General features: G+C 44.1%; 1 protein-coding gene across 6 annotated transcripts in view; it reads left to right on the forward strand.

Annotated features, from left to right (window-relative positions):
• Positions 1 to 8,279, forward strand: part of Cep63 (centrosomal protein 63) — a 36,161-nt gene extending 27,882 nt beyond the window's left edge. For 4 of the 6 annotated variants that reach the window (XM_042671726.1, XM_042671724.1, XM_042671727.1 and 1 more), the window contains 3 exons: positions 4,362 to 4,564; positions 5,668 to 5,944; positions 7,927 to 8,279. In XM_042671726.1, coding sequence (XP_042527660.1) covers positions 4,362 to 4,564; positions 5,668 to 5,944; positions 7,927 to 8,085 — 639 coding nt within the window. In that variant the 3' untranslated portion in view covers positions 8,086 to 8,279. The remainder of the gene's footprint in view (positions 1 to 4,361; positions 4,565 to 5,667; positions 5,945 to 7,926) is intronic. The other 2 variants (XM_042671728.1, XM_042671729.1) reach the window with 2 other exon arrangements.
• Positions 8,280 to 16,657: the final 8,378 nt, after the last annotated feature.

A 16,657-nucleotide genomic window follows, 5' to 3' on the forward strand; every position in this document is an offset into this window, starting at 1 on the left:
ATAATTTTTTTTTTTGTTGGTCGTGGAGCCTGAACTCTGGGCCTGGGCGCTGTCCCTCAGCTCTTCAGCTCAAGGCAAGTGCTCTACCACTTGATGCCATAGTGCCACTTCTGGCTTTTTCTGCTTTATGTGGTGCTGAGGAATTGAACCCAGGGCCTCATGCATGCAAGGTAAATACTCTACCATTGAGCCACCTTCCCAGCTTTTATATTACGTATAAGATGAAATAGATGTACAGTCTGTGTTTAGGTAAGGGAGACACATATAAAGTGTTCAGCATTGCTCTGGCACTTAGCTGCTGCTTTATTTGTTGTTGATGGTACTGGGTTTGAATTCAGGGCCTCACACTGCTAGGCTACTGTGTTCACCACTAAGCCATTCCTCTAGCTCTTTTTTCTTTTCTCTTTTTCTTTCTCTTCCCTCCTTCCCTCCCTCCCTCCCTCCTTCCCTCCCTCCCTCCCTCCCTCTCCTCTCTCTTTCTCTCTCTTTCTTTCTCTCTCTTTCTCTCTCTCTCTCTCTCTCTCCTTCCTTCCTTCTTTCTTTCTTTCTTGCCAAGTCTTTGAACTCAAGCCCTAGGTGTTGTCCTTGACCTTTTTCCCTCCAGGCTGGTGTTCCACCATTTGAGTTATAGCTCCACTTCCAGCTTCTTAGTGGTTTGTTGGCAACAAGAATCTTGTGGACCTTCCTGCCCAGGCTGGCTTTGAATTGTGATCCTCACATCTCAGCCAGAGTAGCTAGAATTACAGGCCTGAACCAATGGCACCTGACTTCTAGTTCGATTTATTTTAACGGTTATTTTTAGGAGAGGGTCTTGGTTCCTGCTCAGGTGTGCCCCTGAGCTGTGATCTACCCTACTTTGGGTTTCCTGTCATTGCTGGTTATTACAGGCACATGCCATCATGTCGAACTTCCTTTTTGTAGAGAGTCGTGAGGACTTTTCTGCCTGTACTGGCCTGGCACTATAACTTCCCAATCTTAACCTTCCATGGATTTTTTTTTTTTTTTTGAGAACTGGGGTTCTTGCACTTGTTGAGCACTAACAATTTGAGCCCCTTGCAATACTGGTACTGTCACTTAGTGTGCAATAAATGCTAGGTGCATTTTATTTCTGTTACATTTGTGATGATGGTTACAATCTTTTTGTTGTTGGTGGTGGTGGTTGGATGTGGGGCTTGAACTCAGGGCCTGGGTACTGTCCCTGAGCTCTTTGCTTAAGGCTAGCACCCTAACACTTTGAGCCATAACTCCACTTCCTGTTTTCTAGTGGTTAACTGGAGGTAAGAGTCTCACAGATTTTCCTGACTGGGCTGGTTTTAAACCGTGATCTTCATATCTCAGCCTCCTGAATAACTAGGATTACAGGCATTAGCCACTTGCACCTGGCCACAATATCTTTTGGTTATCAAGCATATTTTTACAAAACTTAGTTTTTAAACATGTTTTTACAAGGTGTAATTTGTTTAATCAAGTACTTTAGAATATCTGAAAAACATTTTAGTAGGTGCTGCAATAAAACACAGGATGAATAAGGAAGGATTCTGGTCTTTAAGATATTACAGTTACTTGGTAGGAAGGATAAGAAATGCATACAAGCTCCAGAAACTATAATGAGTAGCTAACAGTGAGTTATTTTGTAATAAAATCCTTGTGATTTTATAAAATGATGTTTCTATTCTGCTCCATCTTCTCGATGTAGGTCAAATGTCCAATGACTAGAAATTTTCTTTTTCTATCCCTGCGGAGAGTATTATGCCTCCAAAAATGCTCCCAACTAGTTCTAATCTCACAGTTATGGAGGCTGGGATGGACGAAAGTATAGAAGGCTAAAAGAATATTTTACTTCAGCTAGAAAAATGGGGAACTATTTCTAAAATCTGTCATGTGGGTAAGATTCTCTAAGCATCATGCATCATGTAAAATTTCTGGATGGCAAAAGATACCACTAAAAAAATTTAACAGAGGAGGAGAAAAGCAATCTATAAACAGATAAAAGATTAATATAAAATGTTCACACATAAGAATTTCTTACAAAGGAAATAAGGAAAAAATAATCTAGTAGGAAAAGCAGGCCAAGAATGTAAGTAGATAAGTCATAGAAGTAATATAACTAACAAGTGAACAAGGAGTGTTGTCCAGCATCCTTACTATTTATTTAAATGGTTAGTTTGTGGCTACCTAGACTATGAAATGAAATAATTTGCAGATGGCAGATGAAAGAACTTGTCTGATTTTGGTCCCTTCCCAAATTCCTGTAATAATATAATGAAAAATTCCCTTCCTTCCTTCCTTCCTTCCTCCTTCCTTCCTTCCTTCCTTCCTTCCTTCCTTCCTTCCTTCCTTCCTTCCTTCCTCCTTCCTTCCTCCTTCCTTCCTTCCTTCCTTCCTTCCTTCCTCCCTCCCTCCCTCCCTCCTTCCTTCCTTCCTTCCTTCCTTCGTTCCTTCCTTCCTTCCTTCCTTCCTTCCTCCTTCCTTCCTTCCTTCCTTCCTTCCTTCAGAAAAGTTGTATGTGTGTCTGGCTGCTTTGGATAGTTGGCCAGGTAAGTGAGTGAGTTGAGTGGATAAACAGTAAATGACTCTGTCTACCCTAATAAAGCCAACAGTAAGTTAGTCGTAAAGAAAACCAAGTGCTAATCTGATTTACACTACAGAATTCTCAAAAGACTCAGAATTGGTAATATTCATTTGGGAGAACTTTATCTTGTGCAGTGATTACCTACTCATATTCAAGAGCTGAGAACACTCAGGGGAACTTAAGCCAGCCTATGATCAAAGATTCTGTTTCTCGGAATCTCTCCTGAAATCTCCATCCAACTGGTAATTCTTTCTTTCCAAATTAAAAACATGCCTGCTAGTCAGCTTTTATATATTACCTTTCATATTCATTTATCTGTAATTATTAATACAGAAATAACTTTGAGAAATAAGGGTGCTTGAATCAAGTGTTATCTTTTTTTTTGTTTTAAAAAATATGGTTAATGATAAGTTTAAGCTTTTTTCTAGGTTATGAGTAACATACAATGTGAACATGCCACACGTCTTATTCAGAATAATTATTAGGAAGTGTCCTTTTTATTTTTACCACCTGGGAAGGTGGAATTACTTTTCCAAAATGAGCTTGGGCTAACAAATGCTATTTCAGTAAACTATCTTAACGAAAGCAGTAGCTTTAATAAAATATTTGCCACATATTAAAAACTGACTAGTTTAAAGTTTAGGTCATAGCCGGGTGCTGGTGGCTCACGCCTGTAATCCTAGCTACTCAGGAGGCTGAGATCTGAGGATCACAGTTCAAAGCCAGCCCGGGCAGGAGAGACCGTGAGACTCCTATCTCCAATAAACCACCAGAAAACCGGAAGTGGCACTGTAGCTCAAGTGGTAGAGTGCTCGCCTTGATCTGAAGAGCTGAGGGACAGTGCCCAGGCCCAGAGTTCAAGCCCCACGACCGACCAAAAAAAAAAAAAAAAAAATTTTAGGTCATCTGTGGTGTAGATGTTCTCTGAAATTTTACCTGACATGGACAACTTGTGGGAGGATTCTGTAACTTACTGTTTCTACTTGTATAGAGATAGTAACAAGTATATTTTAAAGTTTATATTTTAGTTAGATGGATTACGTTTGTCAAGAACATTATTGACTAGCAACCTTTCAGAGTTCTTTTTCACAGAAAAGAGCAAGCTAAATATCACTGAACTGTAAAGATCACTATAATTTTGTAGACTCGTAACTAAAATACGTTGTCATTTGAAGAAAATGGCTCTGTATTACCAAGAAAAACCTAGAATTGAAGGGATAATGAAGTTTAGGATCACAGAGCTGAGCCAGATCAGGTAGTAATTCTCCCCATATAATTGAGTCCTGCCTTATCACATCCAAATTTATATCTGAGTGGGTGCCAAAATTACATGAATGTTATGCAGATGAAAGGTTATTTACTTAAAAGCTGTCCCCCGTCAGCCAGAATTTTTTTTTTAAGTTTTTAGAATGTTTTATTAAAAGTTCTTTCCTTGAGCTTGTTCTCTTGATGTCCTTCCCTGGTGCACTGGGCTCTTGAGCTTTTTGCCTCGGTTTTCTTTTTCCCAGCTTTCCTCCATCTTGGTCCCTCTTTTCTTTAGCTTGGATGTACACGCTGCCTGAGGAAGCCTATTGTGTTTCTAATGTTCCAGTTCCATTTGCTCGAACAAGCAGACTATTTTTCTCTGTTAGTCTAAAGAGGACTAGAGAAAAATACTCAGTTTTTCCAAAGTAAAGAAATTGATTTAGTTACAAATAAAACAAATTCAAATTTTCAACCAGCAGTGTCAGAGATCACAAGTATTCTTGTATAAATTAAGTGATTCTAGTATTCTTTTTTTTTTCATTAGGCAAAAGAGATTTCATTAGCAGACCTTCAGGAGAATTATATTGAGGCATTAAACAAATTAGTGTCTGAAAATCAGCAACTACAAAAAGATTTGATGGATACCAAATCTCAACTGGACATGGTTACCGAGGCGTGTAAACAAAAAGATGACAGGATCTTTAAGGCACCACACAGCAGGACAGCTGAGTTCAACACAGAGTTGAAGTAAAATTGCTTAAACGTTTCTTTTAAATGTGTACTTTGCAACACAGTTCTCATTCACTCGAGAATTAATTCCTGATTCACGCAAAATCAATCATCAAAGGGCCCTGTGTTGAAGCCTGAGGTACAGTGTAAACAGCAAGCTAGGTGCGATTGGGTTAGAGTGGAGGAGGCCATAGAGCACTTTTCATTAGCACTTTACAGTTTGGGGCTGGGGTGTAGCTTGTGGTAGAGCACTTCCTAGCGTGTGATAAAGCCCTGAGTTTGATCCCCGACACGGGAGAAGAAAAAACTAGCTTTGTGCACTCTAGGTAAAAACAACATCTTTATTTCTCAGACTTTTCATGCTGCCTTTTACTTCAACCCTCCCCTTTCCATAAGAAGTAGAACTTGGCTTTTTGTTGTTGGTGGTGTTGGTGTTGGTGGTCATGGGGCTTGAACTCAGGGACTGGGGACTAAACCTGAGCTGCTTTTACTCAAGGTTAGCACTCTACCACACTTGTCCACAGTGCCACGTCTGGTTTTCTAGTGGTTAACTGGAGATAAGAGTCTCATGGACTTTCCTTCCCCAGGCTGGCTTTGAACCACGATCCTCAGATCTCAGCCCTCCTGAGTAGCTAGGATGACAGGTAGAAGCCCTGGGTGCTCTGTTGTATTTTTGGTGAATTAAATTATAGGCTGTTATCCTAAAAAGGAAGCTAAGGACCTCACTGACCTTGTATCACAGGGCTTATATATTTTTCTAGTAAAGTCCTTGTTAACAGTCCCTTCCCGCTCTACCCCTCAATGAGGCTGGGTGTGTTTTATGTGCAGGGTTACTTCCCTGCCCCGACACCAGCCTCTCTGGATTTCTCTGGCAGCCTGTTTGTCCTCCTACTGTAGTGTAAGTGTTTGAGAGCAAGGCCTGGCAGTGGAGGTTGGATGTTTAGATCCTGAATAGGTAAAGCGACACCTGGACTAAGGGGGTCTGTTCCTTTTCAAAATTACAGAGCCCTAATAGTTAGCCTCTTTGTTTACGCTTAAGTCAACATCCCACAAAGCTTCTGTTGAAAAAACAAAAGTTGCTACCATTTTTCATGTGTTCTGTTTTTTAATCTGCCATCCAGGCCAGACCATGGCCATTACAGACACGAAGGAATAAAGACCCAGAAGCATAAAGCAGGCCTCCACTTTGCGAGAGGACAAGCAACGCATAGCATAGACTCCAGGTCCAGGGTCCGCAGCCCCCGGAGTTCTCAGAGCAGCCCTTGCAGCTCCACTCTGTCTTTGGCTTCTAACTATCTGTGTCCGACTGACACTTTGCCTTCAGTGCCGGATACAAACGAGACCAATTCTGATACCAATTCTGACAGTATGAATGACCAAGAAGAGTGTGTATCTTCGGTATGGAAACTTTTCTGACATTACTAGTTCATTAGTTGATTTAGTTTGATTTTAAAGACCAAGAGGGTCATTTTGCTTCTTAGTAATGATCTGTCATAACTACCTTTATTATTATTATTATTATTATATATTTCTGATTTGCAGCTTTGTTCATGAAGACATTCAACCAAAGTCATTTTTTCCACAGTCTATCCTAGTTCTGAAAAATCCTTTCCTGCCTTTTTTTTTTTTCCCCTGAGAGCCAATTCTGTGCCAGAATGGTTGGCTCAGGGAAGATCTTCACCAGCCAAGAAAGCCCGAGGCATAGACAGCACAGGGGAGCAGGGTGTGGGGGAGAGGTGGAGGAAGGCCGTGTATCCGAGGTGTGCAGAGTGGGTCTGGGGTGCCATACACAGATCTTAGAGCTGTGCTGGCCCTGCAGCAGTGCTGGGCTCCACTGGCATTTCGCCTTCCTGCCTGAAGCACTTGCCTTGGGCCTCTCAGCTACTATCATCTGCTGTGGGTGTGTACGTGCTTGGTTATGGTGACTTCATACGTGTCAACAAGTTCATGGAAAGGTTTCTTAAGTTTCCATTTAACTTATATGGCATTCTGAAATCCAAAACAAAACCCTGAAAGCTAACCTGACCCCTCAGTTTAGCAGAAAAACGTTTTGGTACCAAAACCTTCCTGCCCTGAGCATTCCCTGCTCAGTGTAAGTAGCCATGCATCTTGCTTCAAAAAATACCAATGTAGCCGGATGCCGGTGGCTCACACCTGTCATCCTAGCTACTCAGGAGGCTGAGATCTGAGGATCGAGGTTCAGAGCCAGCCCCGGCAAGAAAGTCCATGAGACGCTTATCTCCAGTGAACCACCAGAAAAATCTCGAAGTGGTGCTGTGACTCAAGTGGTAGAGCGCTCGCCTTGAGCTGAAGAGCTGAGGGACAGCGCCCAGGCCCAGAGTTCAAGACCCATGACTGACAAAAAACAAAAATGTAGTTGGTTATGGGATGTTATCTCAGCATTCACCAAGCGAATAGAGTGGATCTCATGCTTCAGAAATTTTCTATTTGCTGTTGCACCATCAGCATGTGGGCATGCACAGAACTGGGAAATATTTGAGTCGCTGGTGGGGATGTTTTCAGGGGAGGTGGTAGAAGGTGACCCTCGGCCTTCCTGACTGAGTGGATGGTGACGGCTTGGGCAGTGCAGTGTAGCGTAAGCACCTCTGCTTTGGGCCAACTGTATCGGGTTTGAACCCCAACTTCAGCAGCAGTTAATGGGCTGGCCTTGGGAGAGTCCTTCAGCACTGAATGTCGTTTCTCTTTTGTAAAATGGAGACCACAGGATCTCCCAGGCCCAGTGTCCAGGGTTTCAGGTTGTAATCTGTGTGAGGCCCGTGTGTGTGAATACCTTGGTGCATTTCCCCTTGGGAGTGGTTCTGTAATTGCCAACTCGGGGTGATGGCAGGACAGAACTTACTGCCAACGAGGACGGTCTACATCTGCCATGCTTCTTCGATCACTTTCCTAAGATCTGAATTCTAAAACATCACCAGAGTAAGTGTTTCAAATTAAAAAGCCTGGACTGGAATTTTAGGGGAGGGAAAATAACTGATTTGAACTGGCGCCTGATCTATTGTAGACCTTTTGTGCTTCAAAATGAAAGTCACACTCTGAATTCTTAGGTTTGAAACGGCAGGCATTAGCTGCATTCTCTTCTAGAGCACGTAAGGCTCTATAGGTCTAAATTGGTACCTAATAATGGCATTTTTTTCACCCTTTCTATTGATACAATTTGGGTCAAGAGGGAAAGATCTGTGTTAATTTTTGCAGAACTTAACTGATTTCTTTTACTGCTCTTGTCATTAGGATAAAAACTAAAGCTTAGCTTTTCAGGGGAAAATATTCTTTTAAAATATTGCTGTTAGAAAATGGCATAAATAGTGCCAGCGTGTGTATTTCTTTCTCTCAACCCATGTCACGATGTGCTCCTCTCCTAGTCTTCCATGCCTGTGTCTCCCCTGGGCTCCATAGCTACCAGATTTTTGGAAGAAGAAGAGCTGAGATCTCATCATATTCTGGAACGCCTCGATGCCCACATTGAAGAACTGAAAAGAGAGAGTGAGAAGACAGTGAGGCAGTTCACAGCCCTCATGTAGCCACTCACCAACCCACACACCGGAAGCGACATTGAGCACCAGGCTCGTCTAAAATTCCACAGGTGATGATGCCTAGTAAAGCAGGTGAAGAGGCCCGGAAAATGCCACTTCTCAATACCTTCTCACTGCACTGGTTTGTTTGAATTACTTCTTCCAGCGGTAATTTCTAAGAATAAACCATTTTGCAGACCTTTTCTCATATGGATATTTCTTACCGGAAAGTGATATTTTTCTCCTGACCAGTGAAATTTGAGTAGGTTCGTACTAATTGAAATAAAGCTTTGATGAAACATTTTGGAAATTCGTTGCAGGAACTTCCTTTTAGGGGAGTGTGCAGTAGAAGCACGGGTTTGAGGTACCCTGACCTGAGTTGAGTCTGGCTGGAAGTCTATGAAGGGGCCAGGCTGAATACCCTGGCAAAGAGCCTCTTGCTCCAGTATGAAGTGGACGAGGTTGGTGGAGGGGCAGGGCCATCTTTAGAGTGTGGAGCCCCGCAGGTACATCCAGTGGGAACATTCAGCATCTGCATCCCGAGAAGAGGTTCCGGGGAGACAGAGGTCTGGAAGTCAAGGCTCAGAAGGCATCCGAGGGCCATGGGAGTTGATTAAGAACCAAGGAGGAGGAGGCAGAGAAAAGCAGATTGCTAGGCTAGGAGCCCTGAAGGATGAGGACCATCGAAGCGGCATCCAGCACAAGAACTGGAACATGCAATTAGGGGTAAGGAGAAAGCAGGTGTCGTGAACTTGCTAGCTCCAGGGCCAAGTCCTATGTTACTTTGCTGCCCTCCATGAAAACATTTCTGATGTTTGTCATTGTTGTTGTTTTTCAGGGCCCTTCTGAGCTCTCTACAATCCCAACCCTCCCCCCTTCCCCCCCTCCCCCATGAAGCTCGGGCTCTCAAGATCACAATGTAACCTCGATCAGTGTGTTTTTCCCTAGTTGGCATTCCTATTCCCCCCTACCTACCTGCCTGGCTGTTCTTGCTCATTCAACATAACTGGCTTTTCCTCTTCTAGACACTTTATTTATTTTTTTCTTTTTGATAAAGATAGGTCATAACGTGGCCATGAACTCACTTTAGCCCAGGTTGGTCTCGAACTTGGAATGTTCTTGGCTTAGCCTTCTGAGTGCCAAGATCAATAATGAATCTCGGGCTCTTCCCAGAGCTGCTTCCTAGCTACCTAGCTGCTTACCGGATACATTCACGTGGATGCCTGGTAAGTACTGTGTGCATCAAATGCTTTCAGCAACAGTCTCGACCTCATGCCCTGGCCTTGTGTGCCATTTTTTTTTTTGTAGGAGCCATCCTAACCCGGCCCATTGGGAGACCCTGTCAGTTCTGCCTTCAAACCCATTTCGGGGTCAACCACTTGTTTTCTACTTCCATAACCCTGATGTAGACTACTCCAGACGCAGAGTCTGGCGGTGCTCTTCCACACCTGAGTCCAGTGATCCACCCACAGAGCCTGCAGAGCTGTATTTGAGGCAGATGAAGAAAGCCATGTCACTGCTAACTCCCTGGGAATCCCTTGGTACTCAAGCTAAAATCCAAATGACTTCCAGTGCTCTACAGAGCCTCAGGGAGCTGGACCCACTCCTGTCACTACCATCCTTCAGCGAGCTCCTCCATGCTGGCCCCCTTTTTGCTTCCTGGGTGCAGAAAGCTTTATTATGCTCAAGACAAACCTTTTGCTCTTTACTTAGAACTCCCTTCTCTCACTAACCTCTTAGCCTGTACTCTGCAGGTCCTCCTGAGTTAAGCCTTTCCTGACAACCATATCTCAAATCTACTTGACCCCATTTTCTCTAGGTTTTTGCCCTGAGGTAGCTCCTCTCTATAGGGTTCACCACTCTCTGGGATACTTTTCTTTCTTTCTTTTTGGTTGGTCATGGGTCTTGAAGTCTGGGCCTGGGCACTGTCCCTCAGCTCTTCAGCTCAAGGCGAGCCCTCTACCACTTGAGCCACAGCACCACTTCCGGTTTTCTGAGTGGTTTATTGGAGATAAGAGTCTCATGATCTTTCCTGCCTGGGCTGGATTTGAACCATGATCCTCAGATCTCAGCCTCCTGAGTAGCTAGGGTGACAGGCATGAGCCACAGGCACCCAGCTCTGGAATACTTATTTGAATGAAACTGCCTGTGTGTTTTCCTGATCGAATCCTCATCACCCTACAAAAGCCCAGCATTCAGGCGATCAGTGTCAGGAGCTCCCTGTCGCTTTCTTTGTGCGGTCTGTCATAACATACCATGTATGTAGCCTTGCTACTCTCCTCTTCCCATACTTTGTTACCAGCTTAGCATGGTTAATACCTAGTTCATTTGGGCATCTTTGTCTTCTGTGACAAAGTTTTGCTTGTCTCCTAGCCATGAGGAGTTTCTCATAATTACTCGTCAATACCCCTCTCCCAGCACTGGCTACCACTCAGTGTCTCTTGAGCTGGTCAACATACTTCATCATAACACATAGCGACAAATACCAGATGAATGGGTATTGTTACTATTCTGCACCTTAGTGTGTATATCTTAAAATGGGGCTAAGAGGACTTATTGGAACTACATTTCTGAAGGCTTTGCAGGCTCTGGAAATACTGTACCTATGTGGACTGGTCTGAGGGGGGATTCTGATGTGCAGACTGTCAAGCATTGGCTTCAGATGGAAGGCAGCTGCTCCTGTTTCCAAGTTTTCATGCAGAACGATGATACACTGACGTCACCGACCACGCTTGAGGAATCATGAGGTACTCTTTCCTTAACTGTATACTGTCTTTCTCCCTCCCTCCCTCCCTCCCTCCCTCCCTCCCTCCCTTCTTTCCTCCCTTTCTGTCGTGGAGCTTGAACTCTGGGCTTGGGTGCTGTCCCTGAACTCTTCAGTTCAAGGCTAGTGCCCTACCACTTCAGCCACAGTGCCACTCTCAGTTTTCTGGTGGTTAATTGCAGATCAGAGTCACAGACTTTCCTGCCTGGGCTGGCTTTGAACCTTGATCCTCAGATCCCATCTTCCTGAGTAGCGAGGATTACAAGTATGAAATAGTTGATTGCTGAAGTTGTTAGGACATTTGGTAATTTTAGCATCTCAATTTTGTTTTTCAAAAATCATTAGCCAGGCTGGGCGCCGGTGGCTCACGCCTGTCATTCTAGCTACTCAGGAGGCTGAGATCCGAGGATCACGGTTCAAAGCCAGCCCGGGCAGGAAAGTCTGTGAGACTCTGATCTCCAGTTAACCACCAGAAAACCAGAAGTGGCACTGTAGCTCAAGTGGTAGAGCGCTCACCTTGAACTGAAGAGTTCAGGGACAGTGCCCAGGCCCAGAGTTCCAGCCCCTCAACCACCACCACCACCACCACCACCACCAAAATCATTATTAGCCAGATACCCAAACCAGTCAAAACTAATTCTGAGTTTTCTAGCTCGTCTTACAAATTCCATGATATGGAGGCTCAAATGAGATGAGAAGGTGAGGGATCTGGTCTGCTTTTGGTGTGCTTCAGTCGTGGTTGGCTGGGTGAGTTCTCTTGTTCCTTTTGCCCTGAATTCCCAAGGAACTTGGGGGAATTGCCTGGATTTCCATACAGGTTTCAACTGGAGGGGGCATGGTGGGAGTCCCACTGCGGGTTGGAGACTGTCTTCCTGTGGGGCCTCATTTGATCTCAACAGGTTGGGAAGGGTCTGGGCTGTCAGAACCAAGAGGTGGAGTGCAGACAACTCTGCAGGCGGACAACCCTGTTCTCAAGACCTAACTCTGCTACTTTATTGGCTGTGCAATCTTGGGCAAGTAATTCTTTTTTTTTAAAAAAAAAATATACAAAATAAGACAATATAAACAGCATCCCTAATACAGACTTTTTGGGAAGATTAACTTAGTTAATAATGATAAGCACTTTGAACACTGTTTGCCATAGCAGGTACTATGTGTCACACTGAATGGAAAACAAATCTACAGCATTCCATTTTGATACCCATCTCACTTCAAACAGTTCTACTTCCCCTCCCATATTCATGCACATAACACCTGGGAAACGGTGGGTGATGGTGTTTCGTTTGCCAAACATCCTTGAATCCAGTACAGATGAGGCAGGTAGCCATAAAATAAGGTTGTCTCTGAGGATGTAAGTGTTTGAGCAGCATTGGATGCAGAATTTCAGAGAAGAGAAAAGGGACTCTTTTTGGCTCGTTCCAGATGTGGTTTGAAATAGCATACAAAACTGCATCAAGAAGAGCCAATCGGGAGAATCAGGGCAAAGAGACAAGAGGGCTTGCAGTGTGGATGGACAAACTAATTCAGCTGTCCAGTTGAGTTGCTAGTGGCTGCCAGGTTCCCTCTGTGCTTCTTAGGGGCAAAAGCAGAGGAGAAAATACTATTGCTTAAAACTTTTTATGAGCTAGGTGGAGATAGGATCAGATTTTGAGACCACTTTAGACAAAAATGTTAGCAAGACCCTATTTCAGAAAACAAGTTCAGGGTAGGTCTGTAATCTTAACTATGCAGGGGTAGGAAAGTCCCTGTCACAGACTGGCTTCAGGCAAAAGTTAGACCCTAAGGAAAAATAAAGCAAAAGGGACTTTCAGGCTAAAGGCATAGCTCAAGACTTGATTTCAAATCACAGTACTTCCAAAATATAAAGAAATAAAGCCAAGTGCCAGTGGCTTAGGCCTATAATCGTAGCTACTCAAGAGATCAGAGATCTGAGAATCACGGTTCAAAGGCAACCTAGGCAGGTAGATCTATGAGACTTTTATCTCTAATGAAAAAACAATAGTCTCAGCCGGGCACTGGTGGCTCACGCCTGTAATCCTAGCTACTCGGGAGGCTGAGATCTGAGGATCGAGGTTCAAAGCCAGCCTGGGCAGGAGAGACCGTGAGACTCCTATCTCCAATAAACCAGAAAACCGGAAGTGGCGCTGTAGCTCAAGTGGTAGAGCGCTCGCCTTGAGCTGAAGAGCTGAGGGACAGCGCTGAGGCTCAGAGTTCAAGCCCCACGACCGACAAAAAAAAAAACAAAAAACAAAAAACAATAGTCTCACCCCAAGCTAGCTACAGCCTGCCTATCCCAGCAAGAAGCATAGTCCTACCTGTCGGTATTCATCATTTGTTTTTTGCCAGTGCTGGGGCTTGAACTCAGGGCTGGGCACTGTCCCTGAGCTGCTTTTGCTCAAGGCTAGCACTCTACCACTTGAGCCACAGAGCCATTTCTGGCCTTTTCTATGTATGTGGTACTGAGGAATTGAACTCAGGGCTTCATGTATGCTAGGCAAGCACTCAACCACTGAGCCACCTTGCTAGCCCCGTAGTCATCATTTTTTAAAAACTGTCTTAAAAGATTGGATTTGATTCAAGATCTATCCATCATTATATTATTAAGAATTTCAACCATAAATTTGTTGGTGAATGAAGAGGAATATCCAGGAAAGTTTTTATATGCACTCTATACTGTTGGCAAAGATCTCATCCATGTGGACTATGAAGAATTTTCAGTCATTGCCACTAAAAAAAAATCAGGAATTGTACAGAACCATTTCAAACATAAATCCTAATGTAAGAAGTTTAGGTCATTATAGAAGGCTCAGAATTTTTTATTAAAAAATCTTGCAGAGATTGCCTTGGGAGTTTCAGGTTAGTTTAATGTCTTTCCTAATACTTGCATTTTATTTTTCATCATGATTACATATTGCAGAGAAAAAAGTAATGAAATTTGTCTCGTATTGTCTTAGGCTATTTTCTGATGATAGAACAGAATACCAGGAGACAAAGTAATTTATACAAGAATGAGGTTTATTTAGAGCATTCTGGGGCTAGAAGTTCAAGGTTAGTCAGCAGCCACATCAGGCAAGGGCACCTCCTATTGTCATTTCATGGTGGAAAGCGGAAAGGGTAGTGTGTGTGAAGGAGACAAAACTTAGGGGGTGAGTGATTCACACCAGTGATTCACACCTATAATCCTAACTACTCAAGAGGCTGAGATCTGAGGGTCGTGGTTTGAAGCCAGCCTGGGCAGGAAAGTCCATGAGACTCTTTATCTCCAATTACCCACCAGAAGACCAGAAGTGGTGATGTGTTTCAAAGTGGTAGAGTGCTCTCCTTGAACAAAAGGTTTCTCAGGGCAGCAGCCAGGCTCAACAGGACTGTCCAAAACAAAGAACTCTGAGGGGCAGCCTTTGTAACAACCACTGTTAAGGCAACTAACCTACTTGTGTGAGAGCTACATTCACGCCTTTGGAAATTAACCCAATGCTGTGGGAGTAGCATTGATCTCTTTTAGCTCTTGCTGATCTAATCACTTCTCACCACCACCTCCACCAATGGCAATTTTCAACATGAGTTTCAGGGGGGACAACCATATTCAGTCTATAGCAAATATAGACACCCTTCAGTTCTCTTCAGGGGGTTTTTGCAAATATGATAACTTAGGTTTTGCAACAGAGAATCTTCCCTTGAATGCATAGTGATCAGAGAAAAGTACATTGGTGGTAAGGGCCTGGCATGGATGCCGGTGTTTTAGATCAGCCCAAGTCTTTATGCCTCCACTAAAATATGTCTGTAGTTTAAATCTGTTTGGTAGTTTAAAATCTATTTTGGTTAATCAAAGCTAACCATAGCTACCTGTAGGAGGGCCATGCCAATGACAGACCATCCATTTATTCATGGGTCCTTCAAACATAAATCACGCAAACCCCTCACCTTAGAAGACTGAGCTGCTGCTATTCCCTGAAGGCACCAGCACAGAGATGCCAGCTCCCCCTGCTGCTCCCAGAACCGCTGACGAGTCTGCGGGGCGGAATGGACGGCACATCTGCGCCCTTCGCAGTTCCTTAACAGCTGTGTTTGAAGACAGCCGAAATGAAAGCAGAGAGGGAAGGCCTCAAAGCCACCGGCCCACTTAGCAGCTGTGCGCCCCTGGGCAGTGCCTTCGTATGCAGAATGTGCACTGTGATCCTAACTCGTCAGGGCCATCACCATGCCAGGTGAGACGGTCCACAGGGAAGAGAACAAGGTTGCCGTGCATGGAGCCCTGCAGACAGTAGCATCATTCATAAATGGGGCAGGTGTCAGAATCATCTACTGAGGCAGCCGGTCCTAACTGTGGCATCTGTGAGGCTATCAGAGAGGCGGGCGCGGGGTGACCTGGGAAAGACAGAGATATTCAGGCGTAGGAGGCAATTAGAACCCCGAAAAGACACAGCCAGAAAAGAACTTCCCAAGTTAGATTAACTTGTCAAGAGAAGAGAACAAAGAAGGAATATTGGAAGAATGAAATCACATATAAAGCCAGACCTTCAGAATAACATAAGATTTCTCAGCAGAAATTCTGAAGGCTGGGAGGGTGTGGAGTTGAGTATTTCCAGTCCTGACAGAAAATGACTGCCAGATGGGATTACTGTATCCAGGAAAGTTACCCTTCCGAGTTGATAGAGAAAATAAAGACCTTCCCAGATAGGAATGCATGACCACTGCTCTAGAATTGCAGAAGATACTTAATCTCAGATGCAGAGGAGGAAGAGAAACAGTATCGTGAGAGTTTGGAAAAGAACAACCTCAATAGAAAAGTAGAGAAGCAGGTGAGAAGTAGGAAAGCACCAAAACATTATCAGTTCATTAAACCATCAAACCTTGATGATGAATAAGAAAGAACAGTATTTGAAACAACCAGAAGAAAGAAAAACAAATTAATTCATAACTTTCCAATATAACTCTGAACATAAATTATTTTAACCCTCCATTTAAAAGACAGACTGGCTGATTGGATTAAAAAACAGGGCCCAACTATTTACTATCTGTAAGAAATTCACCCACTAACAAGTAAACTCAAGTAAAAAATGGAAATGAATCGGGAGCTGGTGGCTCACGCCTGTCATCCTGGCTACTCAGGAGGCTGAGATCTGAGGATCACGGTTCAAAGCCAGTGTGGGCAGGAAAGTCCGTGAGATTCTTATCTCCAATAAACCACTAGAAAACTGGAAGTGGCGCTGTGGCTCAAGCGGTAGAGTGCTCGCCTTGAGCTGAAGAGCGCAGGGACAGTGCCCAAGCCCAGAGTTCAAGCCCCATGACCAACCAAAAAAAAGGAAAAGATTACATGCCAAGAAAATGAAGTATGAAAGCATTAGCTACCTTGATAGTCAACAAAGCAGGACTCCAAGACAAAAATGAGAAGACACAAAGAAGTTCACCACGATCCCGGATATATATACACCCAGTGTTGGTGCACCCAATTTCATTAAACAAACACTACTGGACACAAAGGGACTGGGAGGCCCAATACAGTGGCAGTGGATGATTGGAATTTTCACATGCACCCGTAGACCCCCCCCCCCCCCCCCCCGCCAAAATCAGCAAGGCCACCTCAGAATTAAACTATATCACAGATCAAAAGAACCTAAAAGGAGCTGGAGACCCCTACGCCCCACCTTCCGTCCATTTCAATAAATAAATTGCTTTCTTATTTTCTCTCTCCACCATCTTTTCCTGCTACGTGGGACTCTAGGGACGCTTCGCTGCTAGAACCTGTACTTCAACGGCCACATGGCCCGCTGGCAGCTGTGGCTGTGGCTCTGTCCTCTCTGTGGAGGAGGGACCTAC

Source organism: Dipodomys spectabilis, unplaced genomic scaffold (assembly GCF_019054845.1).
Source record: "Dipodomys spectabilis isolate Male_0828 unplaced genomic scaffold, ASM1905484v1 ptg000656l, whole genome shotgun sequence".
NCBI classification, from domain to species: domain Eukaryota; kingdom Metazoa; phylum Chordata; class Mammalia; order Rodentia; family Heteromyidae; genus Dipodomys; species Dipodomys spectabilis.